Source organism: Oncorhynchus mykiss, chromosome 15 (assembly GCF_013265735.2).
Source record: "Oncorhynchus mykiss isolate Arlee chromosome 15, USDA_OmykA_1.1, whole genome shotgun sequence".
Taxonomy (NCBI): Eukaryota; Metazoa; Chordata; class Actinopteri; order Salmoniformes; family Salmonidae; genus Oncorhynchus; species Oncorhynchus mykiss.
Window position 1 is genome coordinate 72809119 of NC_048579.1, and position 17085 is coordinate 72826203.

Genomic DNA, 17085 nt, shown 5'->3' on the forward strand with positions numbered 1-17085 from the left:
TGAAACTGTGTGCAGTGAGCATGCACAACACACACACACACAGCACAATCATTAGCAGGGTTGAAGAGTGGGTTAGGGGCAGTGGAGGGGGTTCTGAAGCCTAGTTGCCCATCCAGTCAATGCAGTCCAATGTAAAGTGAATGCACCACTACCCAGGCCTCAGATCATACATAATGAACACAGATTAGACCCAGCAAACACACACACCGTCTCAGAGCTGTGCTATTGTTGAGCTCGTTCACCTTGCACGGCCTCCCACATGATGGACACACACTGTTTCCCAGGCTAGTATCAACCTCTGTGATCTCTAAGGATGGCTGATCCTGACTGTGTTGTGGTTCATGGTTGGGTCACCTGACAGTGTTGTGGTTCATGGTTGGGTCCACTGACAGTGTTGTGGTTCATGGTTGGGTCACCTGACAGTGTTGTGGTTCATGGTTGGGTCCACTGACAGTGTTGTGGTTCATGGTTGGGTCACCTGACAGTGTTGTGGTTCATGGTTGGGTCACCTGACAGTGTTGTGGTTCATGGTTGGGTCCACTGACAGCAACATGGATGTTGGTTGGGTCAACTGACAGCAACATGGTTGTAGGATGGTTGGCTCAGTGGTTGTGACATGACTGATATGATGACAGAGAAAGTTGGATGAACTGCAGCTGAACCACAACCTAAACTGGTTTCAGAAGCTTCTGGGTTGAATCAATGTCTCAACAGTTCATTCAGTAACAATTTGCAACTGTTTTCCAGGGAGTCCTGGGATTCATATATATTTATCCTAATGTATTGTTGAATATATTGTCAGGGAAATGTACTAATGAATGTGTTGCTCTTTGTCTCTGGCAGATTGGTGCTTATGACCAACAGATATGGGAGAAGTCTGTTGAACAAAGAGAAATCAAGGTAACCGTTTGGATTTAGGTCCAATCAGAACACTTTGTCATCTTCTACATACTTATTTTGTCTCCTTTTATCTTTCTCTACCCTTTTCTGGATCATTGTATGAGTGTCGTCTGTCTCTCTCTGTCTGTCCTGTCTGTCTGTCTCTGTCTGTCTGTCTCTGTCTGTCTGTCTGTCCTGTCTGTCTGTCTCTCTTTGTCTGTCCTGTCTGTCTGTCTCTGTCTGTCTCTCTTTGTCTGTCCTGTCTGTCTGTCTCTGTCTGTCTGTCTCTGTCTGTCTGTCTGTCCTGTCTGTCTGTCTCTCTTTGTCTGTCTGTCTGTCTGTCTCTCTTTGTCTGTCTGTCTGTCTGTCTCTGTCTGTCTCTCTCTCTATTTCTCTTTCTCTCTGTCTGTCTGTCTGTCTGTCTGTCTGTCTGTCTGTCTGTCTGTCTCTCTCTCTCTCTCTCTTTGTCTCTCTCTCTCTCTCTCTCTCTCTCTCTGTCTCTCTCTGTCTCTATTCTCTGTCTGTCTGTCTGTCTCTGTCTGTCTCTGTCTGTCTCTGTCTGTCTCTGTCTGTCTCTGTCTGTCTGTCTGTCTGTCTGTCTGTCTGTCTGTCTCCTCTCTTTCTCTGTCTGTCTGTCTCCTCTCTTTCTCTGTCTGTCTGTCTCCTCTCTTTCTCTGTCTGTCTGTCTCGCTCTCTTTCTCTGTCTGTCTCTCTGTTTCTGTCTCTCTCTCTCTCTCTCTCTCTCTCTCTCTCTCTCTCTCTCTCTGTCTCTCTCTCTGTCAGTTTCTGACTGTGCCATCAGTGCCGTCATGTTTTCAGTTGACTTTCTCCCCTCTTGCTGGTGCCGTTTGTCTTTCTTTGTCTGTCGCCCCCTCCTACATGTGCAGTTTATTAGACTGGTGAGTACTGCAGCACAGGAAGTCAGATTCAAGTCCGACTAGATTGTGATTTGTTGAGTTGGTTTGTTTCTATGTTTGTTCCTGGCCTGCTTCTTAACCCCTGATTGACTGGCTGACTGACTAGCTGGCTGACAGACTGGTTGACTAGCTGACTGGTTGACTAGCTGGCTGACTGACTGGTTGACTAGCTGACTGGTTGACTAGCTGACTGGTTGACTGGCTGACTGGTTGACTGGCTGACTAGCTGACTGGCTGACTAGCTGACTAGCTGACTGGTTGACTAGCTGACTGGCTGACTGGTTTGCAGTTGTGGCAAATTAGCATTGGAGTGGGCCAGTGGGTGTGGCCAATGGCGCAGCTTCTGACTGAAAATTGTAGAGGCCGTCCTCTTGGCCGCGGAGACAAGATGTGCTGTTTTAAAGCTAATTTCCTGCAATTCCACACATTTTGGCATGGGGCTGAAAGAACAACTTCAGTTTTAAAGCTAATTTATTGCAATTGTACACATTGTATGCTATCTGAGTGACTCAAACACAGTAACTAAATCAATGAGGGTCCCATGCCATGACAGTATTTTAAATGGTAGATTCTCCATGACTGTCTAGGTTTTATTATGGTGATTGTTAATTCTCAAATATGAACTTTATTAAAACATATATATAGCCCGTTTATCTTTTCTACATACTTTAAACAAACATGTTATTATTTTTCTAATCATATCTTTCCGCGATTTAGAAGCGACGGCCCACTACTGCTAAATTAGTATAGGGGAAACACTGGTGTTATTTCACTCACCCAAAGAGCTGCAGATGGAAGTCAAATCCTAAAAACATCATAGTAGAACATGGTGTCATTGTACATGATGTCATTGTTTCCTGTCTGGTCTGTGACCTGCACAGAGAGGAGAGAAACCCTCCAAGTGATCCATCATAGTCAAGAGTACTGAAACGGGAGCTGTTTCACCTGGCTGCTACAGTCCATGACCTTTCTCCTCTAGACCCCTCTTTCATCCCTCACTCCTTCTAGAAAGAGAGCAAAACATTGTCCTTCGTCACCCCATTCAACCCCGTCCGATCATATAGAGGGTTGAGCTCACAGCCAGAATGTTTAAAAAAAATTATTTAACCTTTATTTAACTAGGCAAATCCGTTAAGAGCTAATTCTTATTTTACAATGACGGCCTACTCTAGCCAAACACCTCCCCTAAACCAGCCAAACACCTCCCCTACTCCAGCCAAACACCTCCCCTAAACCAGCCAAACGCCTCCCCTACTCCAGCCAAACACCTCCCCTAAACCAGCCAAACGCCTCCCCTACTCCAGCCAAACACCTCCCCTAAACCCGCCAAACACCTCCCCTAAACCAGCCAAACACCTCCCCTAAACCAGCCAAACGCCTCCCCTACTCCAGCCAAACACCTCCCCTAAACCCGCCAAACACCTCCCCTAAACCAGCCAAACGCCTCCCCTACTCCAGCCAAACACCTCCCCTAAACCCGCCAAACACCTCCCCTACTCCAGCCAAACACCTCCCCTACTCCAGCCAAACACCTCCCCTACTCCAGCCAAACACCTCCCCTAAACCAGACCACGCCTCCCCTAAACCAGACCACACCTCCCCTACTCCAGCCAAACGCCTCCCCTACTCCAGCCAAACACCTCCCCTAAACCCGCCAAACGCCTCCCCTACTCCAGCCAAACACCTCCCCTAAACCAGACCACACCTCCCCTAAACCCGACCACGCCTCCCCTAAACCAGACCACACCTCCCCTACTCCAGCCAAACGCCTCCCCTACTCCAGCCAAACACCTCCCCTAAACCCGCCAAACGCCTCCCCTACTCCAGCCAAACACCTCCCCTAAACCAGCCAAACAGTTCCCCTAAACCAGCCAAACACCTCCCCTAAACCAGCCAAACACCTCCCCTAAACCAGCCAAACACCTCCCCTACTCCAGCCAAACACCTCCCCTAAACTAAACCACACCTCCCCTAAACCAGACCACACCTCCCCTACTCCAGCCAAACACCTCCCCTAAACCAGCCAAACACCTCCCCTACTCCAGCCAAACACCTCCCCTACTCCAGCCAAACACCTCCCCTACTCCAGCCAAACACCTCCCCTACACCAGACCACGCCTCCCCTAAACCAGACCACACCTCCCCTACTCCAGCCAAACGCCTCCCCTACTCCAGCCAAACACCTCCCCTAAACCCGCCAAACGCCTCCCCTACTCCAGCCAAACACCTCCCCTAAACCAGACCACACCTCCCCTAAACCCGACCACGCCTCCCCTAAACCAGACCACACCTCCCCTACTCCAGCCAAACGCCTCCCCTACTCCAGCCAAACACCTCCCCTAAACCCGCCAAACGCCTCCCCTACTCCAGCCAAACACCTCCCCTAAACCAGCCAAACAGTTCCCCTAAACCAGCCAAACACCTCCCCTAAACCAGCCAAACACCTCCCCTAAACCAGCCAAACACCTCCCCTACTCCAGCCAAACACCTCCCCTAAACTAAACCACACCTCCCCTAAACCAGACCACACCTCCCCTACTCCAGCCAAACACCTCCCCTAAACCAGCCAAACACCTCCCCTACTCCAGCCAAACACCTCCCCTACTCCAGCCAATCACCTCCCCTAAACCAGACCACGCCTCCCCTAAACCAGACCACACCTCCCCTAAACCAGACCATGCCTCCCCTACTCCAGCCAAACACCTCCCCTAAACCCGCCAAACGCCTCCCCTACTCCAGCCAAACACCTCCCCTAAACCCGCCAAACGCCTCCCCTACTCCAGCCAAACACCTCCCCTAAACCAGACCACACCTCCCCTAAACCAGACCACACCTCCCCTACTCCAGCCAAACGCCTCCCCTACTCCAGCCAAACACCTCCCCTAAACCCGCCAAACGCCTCCCCTACTCCAGCCAAACACCTCCCCTAAACCAGCCAAACAGTTCCCCTAAACCAGCCAAACACCTCCCCTAAACCAGCCAAACACCTCCCCTAAACCAGCCAAACACCTCCCCTACTCCAGCCAAACACCTCCCCTACTCCAGCCAAACACCTCCCCTAAACTAAACCACACCTCCCCTAAACCAGACCACACCTCCCCTACTCCAGCCAAACACCTCCCCTAAACCAGCCAAACACCTCCCCTAAACCAGCCAAACACCTCCCCTAAACCAGCCAAACACCTCCCCTAAACCAGCCAAACACCTCCCCTACTCCAGCCAAACACCTCCCCTACTCCAGCCAAACACCTCCCCTAAACTAAACCACACCTCCCCTAAACCAGACCACACCTCCCCTACTCCAGCCAAACACCTCCCCTAAACCAGACCACGCCTCCCCTAAACCAGACCATGCCTCCCCTACTCCAGCCAAACACCTCCCCTACTCCAGCCAATCACCTCCCCTAAACCAGACCACGCCTCCCCTAAACCAGACCACGCCTCCCCTAAACCAGACCATGCCTCCCCTACTCCAGCCAAACACCTCCCCTAAACCAGCCAAACGCCTCCCCTACTCCAGCCAAACACCTCCCCTAAACCCGCCAAACACCTCCCCTAAACCAGCCAAACACCTCCCCTAAACCAGCCAAACGCCTCCCCTACTCCAGCCAAACACCTCCCCTAAACCCGCCAAACACCTCCCCTAAACCAGCCAAACGCCTCCCCTACTCCAGCCAAACACCTCCCCTAAACCCGCCAAACACCTCCCCTACTCCAGCCAAACACCTCCCCTACTCCAGCCAAACACCTCCCCTACTCCAGCCAAACACCTCCCCTAAACCAGACCACGCCTCCCCTAAACCAGACCACACCTCCCCTACTCCAGCCAAACGCCTCCCCTACTCCAGCCAAACACCTCCCCTAAACCCGCCAAACGCCTCCCCTACTCCAGCCAAACACCTCCCCTAAACCAGACCACACCTCCCCTAAACCCGACCACGCCTCCCCTAAACCAGACCACACCTCCCCTACTCCAGCCAAACGCCTCCCCTACTCCAGCCAAACACCTCCCCTAAACCCGCCAAACGCCTCCCCTACTCCAGCCAAACACCTCCCCTAAACCAGCCAAACAGTTCCCCTAAACCAGCCAAACACCTCCCCTAAACCAGCCAAACACCTCCCCTAAACCAGCCAAACACCTCCCCTACTCCAGCCAAACACCTCCCCTAAACTAAACCACACCTCCCCTAAACCAGACCACACCTCCCCTACTCCAGCCAAACACCTCCCCTAAACCAGCCAAACACCTCCCCTACTCCAGCCAAACACCTCCCCTACTCCAGCCAATCACCTCCCCTAAACCAGACCACGCCTCCCCTAAACCAGACCACACCTCCCCTAAACCAGACCATGCCTCCCCTACTCCAGCCAAACACCTCCCCTAAACCCGCCAAACGCCTCCCCTACTCCAGCCAAACACCTCCCCTAAACCCGCCAAACGCCTCCCCTACTCCAGCCAAACACCTCCCCTAAACCAGACCACACCTCCCCTAAACCAGACCACACCTCCCCTACTCCAGCCAAACGCCTCCCCTACTCCAGCCAAACACCTCCCCTAAACCCGCCAAACGCCTCCCCTACTCCAGCCAAACACCTCCCCTAAACCAGCCAAACAGTTCCCCTAAACCAGCCAAACACCTCCCCTAAACCAGCCAAACACCTCCCCTAAACCAGCCAAACACCTCCCCTACTCCAGCCAAACACCTCCCCTACTCCAGCCAAACACCTCCCCTAAACTAAACCACACCTCCCCTAAACCAGACCACACCTCCCCTACTCCAGCCAAACACCTCCCCTAAACCAGCCAAACACCTCCCCTAAACCAGCCAAACACCTCCCCTAAACCAGCCAAACACCTCCCCTAAACCAGCCAAACACCTCCCCTACTCCAGCCAAACACCTCCCCTACTCCAGCCAAACACCTCCCCTAAACCAGCCAAACACCTCCCCTAAACCAGCCAAACGCCTCCCCTACTCCAGCCAAACACCTCCCCTAAACCAGACCACACCTCCCCTAAACCCGACCACGCCTCCCCTAAACCAGACCACACCTCCCCTACTCCAGCCAAACGCCTCCCCTACTCCAGCCAAACACCTCCCCTAAACCCGCCAAACGCCTCCCCTACTCCAGCCAAACACCTCCCCTAAACCAGCCAAACAGTTCCCCTAAACCAGCCAAACACCTCCCCTAAACCAGCCAAACACCTCCCCTAAACCAGCCAAACACCTCCCCTACTCCAGCCAAACACCTCCCCTAAACTAAACCACACCTCCCCTAAACCAGACCACACCTCCCCTACTCCAGCCAAACACCTCCCCTAAACCAGCCAAACACCTCCCCTACTCCAGCCAAACACCTCCCCTACTCCAGCCAATCACCTCCCCTAAACCAGACCACGCCTCCCCTAAACCAGACCACACCTCCCCTAAACCAGACCATGCCTCCCCTACTCCAGCCAAACACCTCCCCTAAACCCGCCAAACGCCTCCCCTACTCCAGCCAAACACCTCCCCTAAACCCGCCAAACGCCTCCCCTACTCCAGCCAAACACCTCCCCTAAACCAGACCACACCTCCCCTAAACCAGACCACACCTCCCCTACTCCAGCCAAACGCCTCCCCTACTCCAGCCAAACACCTCCCCTAAACCCGCCAAACGCCTCCCCTACTCCAGCCAAACACCTCCCCTAAACCAGCCAAACAGTTCCCCTAAACCAGCCAAACACCTCCCCTAAACCAGCCAAACACCTCCCCTAAACCAGCCAAACACCTCCCCTACTCCAGCCAAACACCTCCCCTACTCCAGCCAAACTCCTCCCCTAAACTAAACCACACCTCCCCTAAACCAGACCACACCTCCCCTACTCCAGCCAAACACCTCCCCTAAACCAGCCAAACACCTCCCCTAAACCAGCCAAACACCTCCCCTAAACCAGCCAAACACCTCCCCTAAACCAGCCAAACACCTCCCCTACTCCAGCCAAACACCTCCCCTACTCCAGCCAAACACCTCCCCTAAACTAAACCACACCTCCCCTAAACCAGACCACACCTCCCCTACTCCAGCCAAACACCTCCCCTAAACCAGACCACGCCTCCCCTAAACCAGACCATGCCTCCCCTACTCCAGCCAAACACCTCCCCTACTCCAGCCAATCACCTCCCCTAAACCAGACCACGCCTCCCCTAAACCAGACCACGCCTCCCCTAAACCAGACCATGCCTCCCCTACTCCAGCCAAACACCTCCCCTAAACCAGACCACGCCTCCCCTAAACCAGACCACGCCTCCCCTAAACTAGACCACACCTCCCCTAAACCAGACCACGCCTCCCCTAAACTAGACCACGCCTCCCCTAAACTAGACCACGCCTCCCCTAAACTAGACCACGCCTCCCCTAAACCAGACCATGCCGGACCAAAGTCTCAAACACACAGTGCTTCCCGTCCGTCAGAACAGTGTCCTGGAAACGGTCCAACAACTGGCCCGTCTTTAGAGCCCAACAGGGCAGACGTGGGCCAGTTACTGTGTCTGCATCTTTGTGTTCATGAGAAACTAACAAGGGCGCACACATCCCATAATAAAGTAGCTATGACAACATTATCTAGAATAAAGTCTAAATATAGATTTTTGTTACTGAGATAAACCATGACAGTTAAAGGCTTGTTCATGCCCCCTGGTGGTAGTGATGATGAATTACAACAGGTTTCTCTTATCTTATCTTTCAAGCAAAGCATATCCTTTAAAGACGAATAGAAAAGAGATTTACATTAATAAACAGAGCAATATAGATAGAACTAGTCAGCGTACTGCATTTGAAAAGCAGTTGAGGAAGGTTGAACTCCTAGCTGGAGACAGACACCCCCTCCCCTAAACCAGACCACGCCTCCCCTAAACCAGCAGAGACAGACACCCCTCCTTTCAGTTGAGGAAGGTTTAACTCCTAGCTGGAGACAGACACCCCCTCCCCTAAACCAGACCACGCCTCCCCTAAACCAGCAGAGACAGACACCCCTCCTTTCAGTTGAGGAAGGTTTAACTCCTAGCTGGAGACAGACACCCCCTCCCCTAAACCAGACCACGCCTCCCCTAAACCAGCAGAGACAGACACCCCTCCTTTCAGTTGAGGAAGGTGTAACTCCTAGCTGGAGACAGACACCACTCCTTTCAGTGGAGGAAGGTGTAACTCCTAGCTGGAGACAGACACCCCTCCTTTCAGTTGAGGAAGGTTTAACTCCTAGCTAGAGACAGACACCCCCTCCCCTAAACCAGACCACGCCTCCCCTAAACCAGCAGAGACAGACACCCCTCCTTTCAGTTGAGGAAGGTTTAACTCCTAGCTGGAGACAGACACCCCCTCCCCTAAACCAGACCACGCCTCCCCTAAACCAGCAGAGACAGACACCCCTCCTTTCAGTTGAGGAAGGTTTAACTCCTAGCTGGAGACAGACACCCCCTCCCCTAAACCAGACCACGCCTCCCCTAAACCAGCAGAGACAGACACCCCTCCTTTCAGTTGAGGAAGGTTTAACTCCTAGCTGGAGACAGACACCCCCTCCCCTAAACCAGACCACGCCTCCCCTAAACCAGCAGAGACAGACACCCCTCCTTTCAGTTGAGGAAGGTGTAACTCCTAGCTGGAGACAGACACCACTCCTTTCAGTGGAGGAAGGTGTAACTCCTAGCTGGAGACAGACACCCCTCCTTTCAGTTGAGGAAGGTTTAACTCCTAGCTAGAGACAGACACCCCCTCCCCTAAACCAGACCACGCCTCCCCTAAACCAGCAGAGACAGACACCCCTCTTTTCAGTTGAGGAAGGTGTAATTCCTAGCTGGAGACAGACACCACTCCTTTCAGTTGAGGAAGGTGTAACTCCTAGCTGGAGACAGACACCCCCTCCCCTAAACCAGACCACGCCTCCCCTAAACCAGCAGAGACAGACACCCCTCCTTTCAGTTGAGGAAGGTTTAACTCCTAGCTGGAGACAGACACCCCCTCCCCTAAACCAGACCACGCCTCCCCTAAACCAGCAGAGACAGACACCCCTCCTTTCAGTTGAGGAAGGTGTAACTCCTAGCTGGAGACAGACACCACTCCTTTCAGTGGAGGAAGGTGTAACTCCTAGCTGGAGACAGACACCCCTCCTTTCAGTTGAGGAAGGTTTAACTCCTAGCTAGAGACAGACACCCCCTCCCCTAAACCAGACCACGCCTCCCCTAAACCAGCAGAGACAGACACCCCTCCTTTCAGTTGAGGAAGGTGTAATTCCTAGCTGGAGACAGACACCCCTCCTTTCAGTTGAGGAAGGTGTAACTCCTAGCTAGAGACAGACACCCCCTCCCCTAAACCAGACCACGCCTCCCCTAAACCAGCAGAGACAGACACCCCTCCTTTCAGTTGAGGAAGGTGTAACTCCTAGCTGGAGACAGACACCCCCTCCCCTAAACCAGACCACGCCTCCCCTAAACCAGCAGAGACAGACACCCCTCCTTTCAGTGGAGGAAGGTGTAATTCCTAGCTGGAGACAGACACCACTCCTTTCAGTTGAGGAAGGTGTAATTCCTAGCTGGAGACAGACACCCCTCCTTTCAGTTGAGGAAGGTTTAACTCCTAGCTGGAGACAGACACCACTCCTTTCAGTTGAGGAAGGTTTAACTCCTAGCTGGAGACAGACACCCCTCCTTTCAGTTGAGGAAGGTTTAACTCCGAGCTGGAGACAGACACCACTCCTTTCAGTTGAGGAAGGTTTAACTCCTAGCTGGAGACAGACACCACTCCTTTCAGTTGAGGAAGGTTTAACTCCGAGCTTGTGACAGACACCCCTCCCTTCTTTCCCTGTTCCAGTCCTGTCTGTCTATGAAACAGTTTATAGCAGTAATAAAGAGGAAGAGGAAGGTATTGATCGTCTCGTCTAATCGTTTATGACACACCTAGAGCGTGTCAGCTCTTTAAGATAAGGTCTTTAAGATAAATTCCTGTATGGCTGTATACAGATAGAGAAGGTCATCGTTTGACCTTTGGGTAAATATTAGCATTTGAGAGTGTTAAGATAGATAGAGAGCATTATACTACAGGGATGTGTTTAGTAGGGCACACCGTAGCAAAACGTTTTGCAACAGAACATGAAAATACTACCTGGTCATGTTCATTAGGACATTTGCATACAGAAAATTAATGTGGGTTTCTAACGGGTAAAGTTCAAGTAATCCTTCCCTGTTTCAGGGTTTTTTATCTCGTTTGGTGCCCATTGAACACAACCCAGTCTCCCATAACCTGGAGTCCAGGGAGGAGATACTCTAGTATACAGTGGCGGTTCTATGGCTCCCCGACTCATAAATATCACAACGAAGTAACCAAGACGAATAGAAACACATTTGTGTTGATTTGTCACTCGAGCATTACCCGTCCCCCAACACTGTCAACCAAGAGTCAAGACTACCTTACCCATCCCCCAACACTGTCAACCAAGAGTCAAGACTACATTACCCGTCCCCCAACACTGTCAACCAAGAGTCAAGACTACATTACCCATCCCCCAACACTGTCAACCAAGAGTCAAGACTACATTACCCGTCCCCCAACACTCAACCAAGAGTCAAGACTACATTACCCATCCCCCAACACTGTCAACCAAGAGTCAAGACTACATTACCCGTCCCCCAACACTGTCAACCAAGAGTCAAGACTACATTACCCATCCCCCAACACTGTCAACCAAGAGTCAAGACTACATTACCCATCCCCCAACACTGTCAACCAAGAGTCAAGCCTACATTACCCATCCCCCTACCTCTGGCTTCCGGTGAGGAGACCTGAGGTCAACCTACCCCCCTCCCCCCTACCTCTGGCTTCCAGTGAGGAGACCTGAGGTCAACCTACCCCCTCCCTCTGGCTTCCAGTGGGGAGACCTGAGGTCAACCTGCCCCCGTCCCCCCTCACCCCTGACGTCAACCTACCCCCCTCCCCCCTACCTCTGGCTTCCAGTGAGGAGACCTGAGGTCAACCTACCCCCCTCCCCCTCCCTCTGGCTTCCAGTGAGGAGACCTGAGGTCAATCTACCCCCCTCCCCCCTACCTCTGGCTTCCAGTGGGGAGACCTGAGGTCAACAAACCTCCGTCCCCCTCCCCATCTCGTACTTCTGAGTGGGAGACCTTCCCAGTAGCCTGTCTAGCTCACAAGCTACAATCAGGGCACCATCTCCGACAAGGTTAATTTACCCACAGTCCCACACGGTGACATGATATCATTGACTCAACGTGTAAATGAGCGATTTAAAACCGATCGCGCAAATGTCACCATACCGATGTTTTTGTTTGGGCGCCCCGTGCCGCCCCCGGTAAGATGTCCATGTCACCGGTACCTAAATCCACCACAGCCTGTACGTGCCCGGGTCATCTGTTAATTATATACAGTCAGTCTATGGCTCCAGCAGGGCAAACGGCTTGTGTAAAGAGCTGAATGTACCCATCACTGTCAATAAGACGTCTGTCTGTCACACACTTGGAATTGAACAGAGCGACACAACAGCTTCATGCTGTTGACTCCATTGGTGCTGACTGATAGTGAACTGGTCACATGTAGGACACCGTGTGTTCATGTGTTTTGATCCTGCAGGGCCTCAGCGTCATGTAGTTTGTCCTGTGTTAGGTGTGTTTGGCACGGTATGCTGCACCCACTGTGTGAGGACCTAACATGCATGGGGTTACCTCCATAGTTAGTGCCCTCGATGGGTTGTAGGGTTTCAGATCCTCACTGTGTCTGTCAGTGCACCGAAGGTCATCCTAACTTAAGATGTGTGTGTATAACTCAGAACCTCCCATGTATGAGCTACGGAGTTACCCACACATAGCTCAACTTACAATCTGGCCCTTAGAGGATGTCTGTCTGTCTGTCTGTCTGTCTGTCTGTCTGTCTGTCTGTCTGTCTGTCTGTCTGTCTGTCTCTGTCTGTCTCTGTTTGTCTGTCTGTCTAAGTAACACTGTGCTGCTCCTCTCCAGGGCCTGAGGAACAAGCCAAAGAAGACAGGCCATGTGAAAGCAGACCTCATTGATGTGGACCTAGTGAGAGGTAAGGAGGACACACCAGCTGTCTCATTCACTCAGACACTGTCTGTCCCAGTCCAACCTGTTGGCTGTCTGTCCCAGTCCAACCTGTTGGCTGTCTGTCCCAGTCCAACCTGTTAGCTGTCTGTCCCAGTCTAACCTGTTAGCTGTCTGTCCCAGTCCAACCATGTTGGCTGTCTGTCCCAGTCCAACCTGTTGGCTGTCTGTCCCAGTCCAACCATGTTAGCTGTCTGTCCCAGTCCAACCTGTTAGCTGTCTGTCCCAGTCCAACCATGTTGGCTGTCTGTCCCAGTCCAACCATGTTGGCTGTCTGTCCCAGTGCAACCATGTTGGCTGTCTGTCCCAGTCCAACCTGTTAGCTGAGCAGGATAGTGCTACGTTAGTGTCAACGTAGAGTTTCTCCACTGGTCACATGATACGAGCCAGGTGTAGAAGTCCAGTGAAGCTAGTATCAAAATGGCTCCTCTTTTGTTACATCACTCTCTCTCTCTCACTCTCTCACTCTCTCTCTCTCTCTCACTCTGTCTCTCTCTCTCTCTCCCCCCTCTCTCTCTCTCTCTCTCTCTCTCTCTCTCCCCCTCTCTCTCTCTCTCTCCCCCCCCCCTCTCTCTCTCACTCTCTCTCACTCTCTCTCACTCTCTCTCTCACTCTCACTCTCTCTCTTCCTCTCTCTCACTCACTCTCTCTTTCTCTCTCTCACTCTCTCTCTCTCTCTTTCTCTCTCTCACACTCTCTCTCTCTCGCGCTCGCTCGCTCTCTCTCGCTCTCTCTCTCTCTCCTGCTCTCGCTCTCTCTCTCTCTCTCTCCTGCTCTCGCTCTCTCTCTCTCCTGCTCTCGCTCTCTCTCTCTCTCCTCTCTCTCCTTCCCCCTCACACTCTCTCCTTCCCCCTCACTCTCTCTCCTTCCCTCTCACTCTCTCTCTCTCTCTCTCTCTCTTTCTCTGTTGAATTATTCAGTCCATCACATTAGACTCCTCTCTGTTTAGTTTCCCCTCATTGCTATTTCATGCCCACATCCCAGGCTGAGCGAGAAAGAGAGACAGAGCGAGAAAGAGAGACAGACAGAGAGAGAGAGCGGGGAATGTTTCATGCCAGGCTGAGGTAGATGGAGAGAGGTTGATATAGTGGGGTGTGTGTTTCAGATCTGTCTGCCCTGTCAGACAAGGCACTGCCCCTCACTGTCAACAAGGTCCCCACGGTGAAGGCCCCGTGTCCCATGATGGGGGCATTAGTGGAATTGGCTGAGGGTTATTTAATCCAGGGGGCACCCAGGTCTTCCTCTGGTAGTTGTTGTAACAGAGACATGATGCCTGTCTGTCATAATGAAGTCTTATGTGTCCTTGTGATTCCCGTTGAGACAGCCATCTCTTATGAGACATCTGTTGGTAAAGATGCATCCAGTGATATGTTATAATGCTTCATAACCTGTCTTCTCTCCTGTTTGTGTGTCTGTGTGTGTGTCCAGGTTCTGCTTTTGCCAAGGCCAAGCCTGAGTCTCCCTGGACGTCTCTGACCAGGAAGGGTCTCGTCAGGGTGGTGTTGTTCCCCTTCTTCTTCAGATGGTGGATCCAGGTCACCTCCAGAGCCATCTTCCTCCTCCTCCTCCTCCTCTACCTGCTTCAAGGTACCTACCTAACCCTAACCTCCAGTCATCTTCCTCCTCCTCCTTCTCCTCCTCCTCCTCTACCTGCTACAAGGTACCTACCTAACCCTAACCTTCAGTCATCTTCCTCCTCCTCCTCCTCATCTACCTGCTACAAGGTACCTACCTAACCCTAACCTTCAGTCATCTTCCTCCTCCTCCTCCTCCTCATCTACCTGCTACAAGGTACCTACCTAACCCTAACCAGAACAATTTGTGCATATATTATAAAGACTTTTATTATGAAGACTTTTTGTTTTTGTTCGTTTTGGTCTTCTCCGTTTGTTTGTGCACACATTTCTTCTCAAGGCAAGCCCAAAGTCGCTAGCCCAAAGTCGGTAGCTCAAAGTCGGTAGTCCCTTTGTCTGCTCCAGTCCAGTTCAGCTAGGCTCCAGCCCAGTTCAGCTAGGCTCCAGTCCAGTTCAGCTAGGCTCCAGTCCAGTTCAGCTAGGCTCCAGTCCAGTTCAGCTAGGCTCCAGTCCAGTTCAGCTAGGCTCCAGTTCAGTTCAGCTAGGCTCCAGTCCAGTTCAGCTAGTCTCCAGCCCAGTTCAGCTAGGCTCCAGCCCAGTTCAGCTATTCTCCAGCCCAGTTCAGCTAGGCTCCAGCCCAGTTCCGCTAGGCTCCAGTCCAGTTCCGCTAGGCTCCAGTCCAGTTCCGCTAGGCTCCAGTCCAGTTCCGCTAGGCTCCAGTCCAGTTCAGCTAGGCTCCAGTCCAGTTCAGCTAGGCTCCAGTCCAGTTCACCTAGGCTCCAGCCCAGTTCACCTAGGCTCCAGTTTAGCTAGGCTCCAGCCCAGTTCACCTAGGCTCCAGCCCAGTTCACCTAGGCTCCAGCCCAGTTCACCTAGGCTCCAGCCCAGTTCAGCTTGGCTCCAGCCCAGCTAGGCTCCAGTCTAGTTCAGCTAGGCTCCAGTCCAGTTCAGCTAGTCTCCAGCCCAGTTCAGCTAGTCTCCAGCCCAGTTCAGCTAGTCTCCAGTCCAGTTCAGCTAGTCTCCAGTCCAGTTCAGCTAGTCTCCAGCCCAGTTCAGCTAGTCTCCAGCCCAGTTCAGCTAGTCTCCAGTCCAGTTCAGCTAGGCTCCAGTCCAGTTCAGCTAGGCTCCAGTCCAGTTCAGCTAGGCTCCAGTCCAGTTCAGCTAGGCTCCAGCCCAGTTCAGCTAGGCTCCAGCCCAGTTCAGCTAGGCTCCAGCCCAGTTCAGCTAGGCTCCGCCCAGTTCAGCTAGGCTCCAGTCGAACCAAACATGTGGAAGGCTGAAGTCTCAGCCGTATTCCTTCTCCACCATTAGTTCAGTGTGTTGTTGGTCTCTGCTTAGACATGAGTACCTTACCTTTCTCTGGCTGTGGTTGGTCATGGGGAAATTCCAGCCCTCAACCTGGCACTGTGTGTTAGATAGTAAGTTCACACACACACACACACACACACACACACACACACACACACACACACACACACACACACACAAATAAAGAAACAGAACAAGGTCTGTCTTTATTCCCCTGCCTTCTGAAAAAATTACAGGAGAGCTATTTCTGAGCCTCTCCAAACTCATGACCCCTCGTGTGTGTGTGTGTGTGTGTGTGTGTGCGTGTGTGTGCGCGTGCGTGCATGCGTGTTGACAGGATGGACCACTCCCCTACCCCTCCTTTTTACATATTGATCTTGAGTACATCAAAACAAATGCCCCCCCCCCTCTCAATACCTCTCTGTCTCACTATGTGTGGTAGTATGAGCTTGTTAGTGAGCAGCCAAGGGGACCAGTTGTATTATAACGCCCTCATCCATCCCTCTCATCCCTCCTTTTCACCTCTCCTTCTCTCCATCTCCTTCTCACCCTGGCTAAAGTTTCAATATAAACTATTGACAGGAAGTCCAGTAGAAAATGGAGAATATCCCACATACATGGAGCGTATAACACTTCCCATGTCTCTCTCTCTGTCTCTGTCTCTCTCTCTCTCTCTCTCTATCTCTCTATCTCTCTATGTGTCTCTCTCTCTCTGTCTCTCTCTCTCTGTCTCTCTCTCTCTGTCTCTCTCTGTCTCTCTCTCTGTCTCTCTCTCTGTCTCTCTCTGTCTCTCTGTCTCTCTCTGTCTCCCTCTCTCTCTCCTCTATTTCTCTCTCTCTCTGTGTCTCTCTCTCTCTCTCTCCCGCTTTCTCTCACTCTCTCTCTCACCCTCGCTATTTCTCTCTCTCTCTCTCTCTCTCTCTCTCTCTCTCTCTCCAGTGGCTGCTGCAGCGTTATTCTTCACCATTCCCCAGCCCCACAGTATCCCGACCACAGAGGTGTTTGGGGCGATATGGCTGATGCTGTTACTGGGGACAGTGCACTGCCAGATCGTCTCCACACGCACCCCCAAACCCACCAGCAGCAGCAGCTCTGGCAAGAGAAGAAGGTGGGGAGAAGGGCTGGAGATGGAGGGAGGGATGGAGGGAGAGAGAGAGGGGGGGAGGGAGAGAGAGGGGGAGGGAGGGAGGGAGTGAGAGAGAGGGGGAGGGATGGGGTACGGAGAGAGGGTGTAGATGGAAAAGGAGGGGGGTGAGGATAGAGGGATGAAGAGGGAGGGAGGGAGAGAAAGGGAGAGGGAGGGAGGG

The 17085-nt window shown here is 52.4% G+C and overlaps 1 protein-coding gene across 27 annotated transcripts in view; it reads left to right on the plus strand.

Moving 5' to 3' along the window:
* The window catches only part of LOC110490361 (putative homeodomain transcription factor 2), a 107983-nt gene that overhangs the window by 66926 nt on the left and 23972 nt on the right, over window positions 1-17085 (plus strand). For 23 of the 27 annotated variants that reach the window (XR_005036220.1, XR_005036219.1, XR_005036226.1 and 20 more), the window contains 5 exons: window positions 844-900; window positions 1767-1778; window positions 12795-12864; window positions 14325-14483; window positions 16718-16886. Coding sequence is in view for 17 of the 27 variants with exons in the window: in XM_036945287.1 (XP_036801182.1) it covers window positions 844-900; window positions 1767-1778; window positions 12795-12864; window positions 14325-14483; window positions 16718-16886 (467 nt within the window). In the remaining 10 variants the exon portion in view is untranslated. The remainder of the gene's footprint in view (window positions 1-843; window positions 901-1766; window positions 1779-12794; window positions 12865-14324; window positions 14484-16717; window positions 16887-17085) is intronic. The other 4 variants (XM_036945290.1, XM_036945289.1, XM_036945301.1 and 1 more) reach the window with 1 other exon arrangement.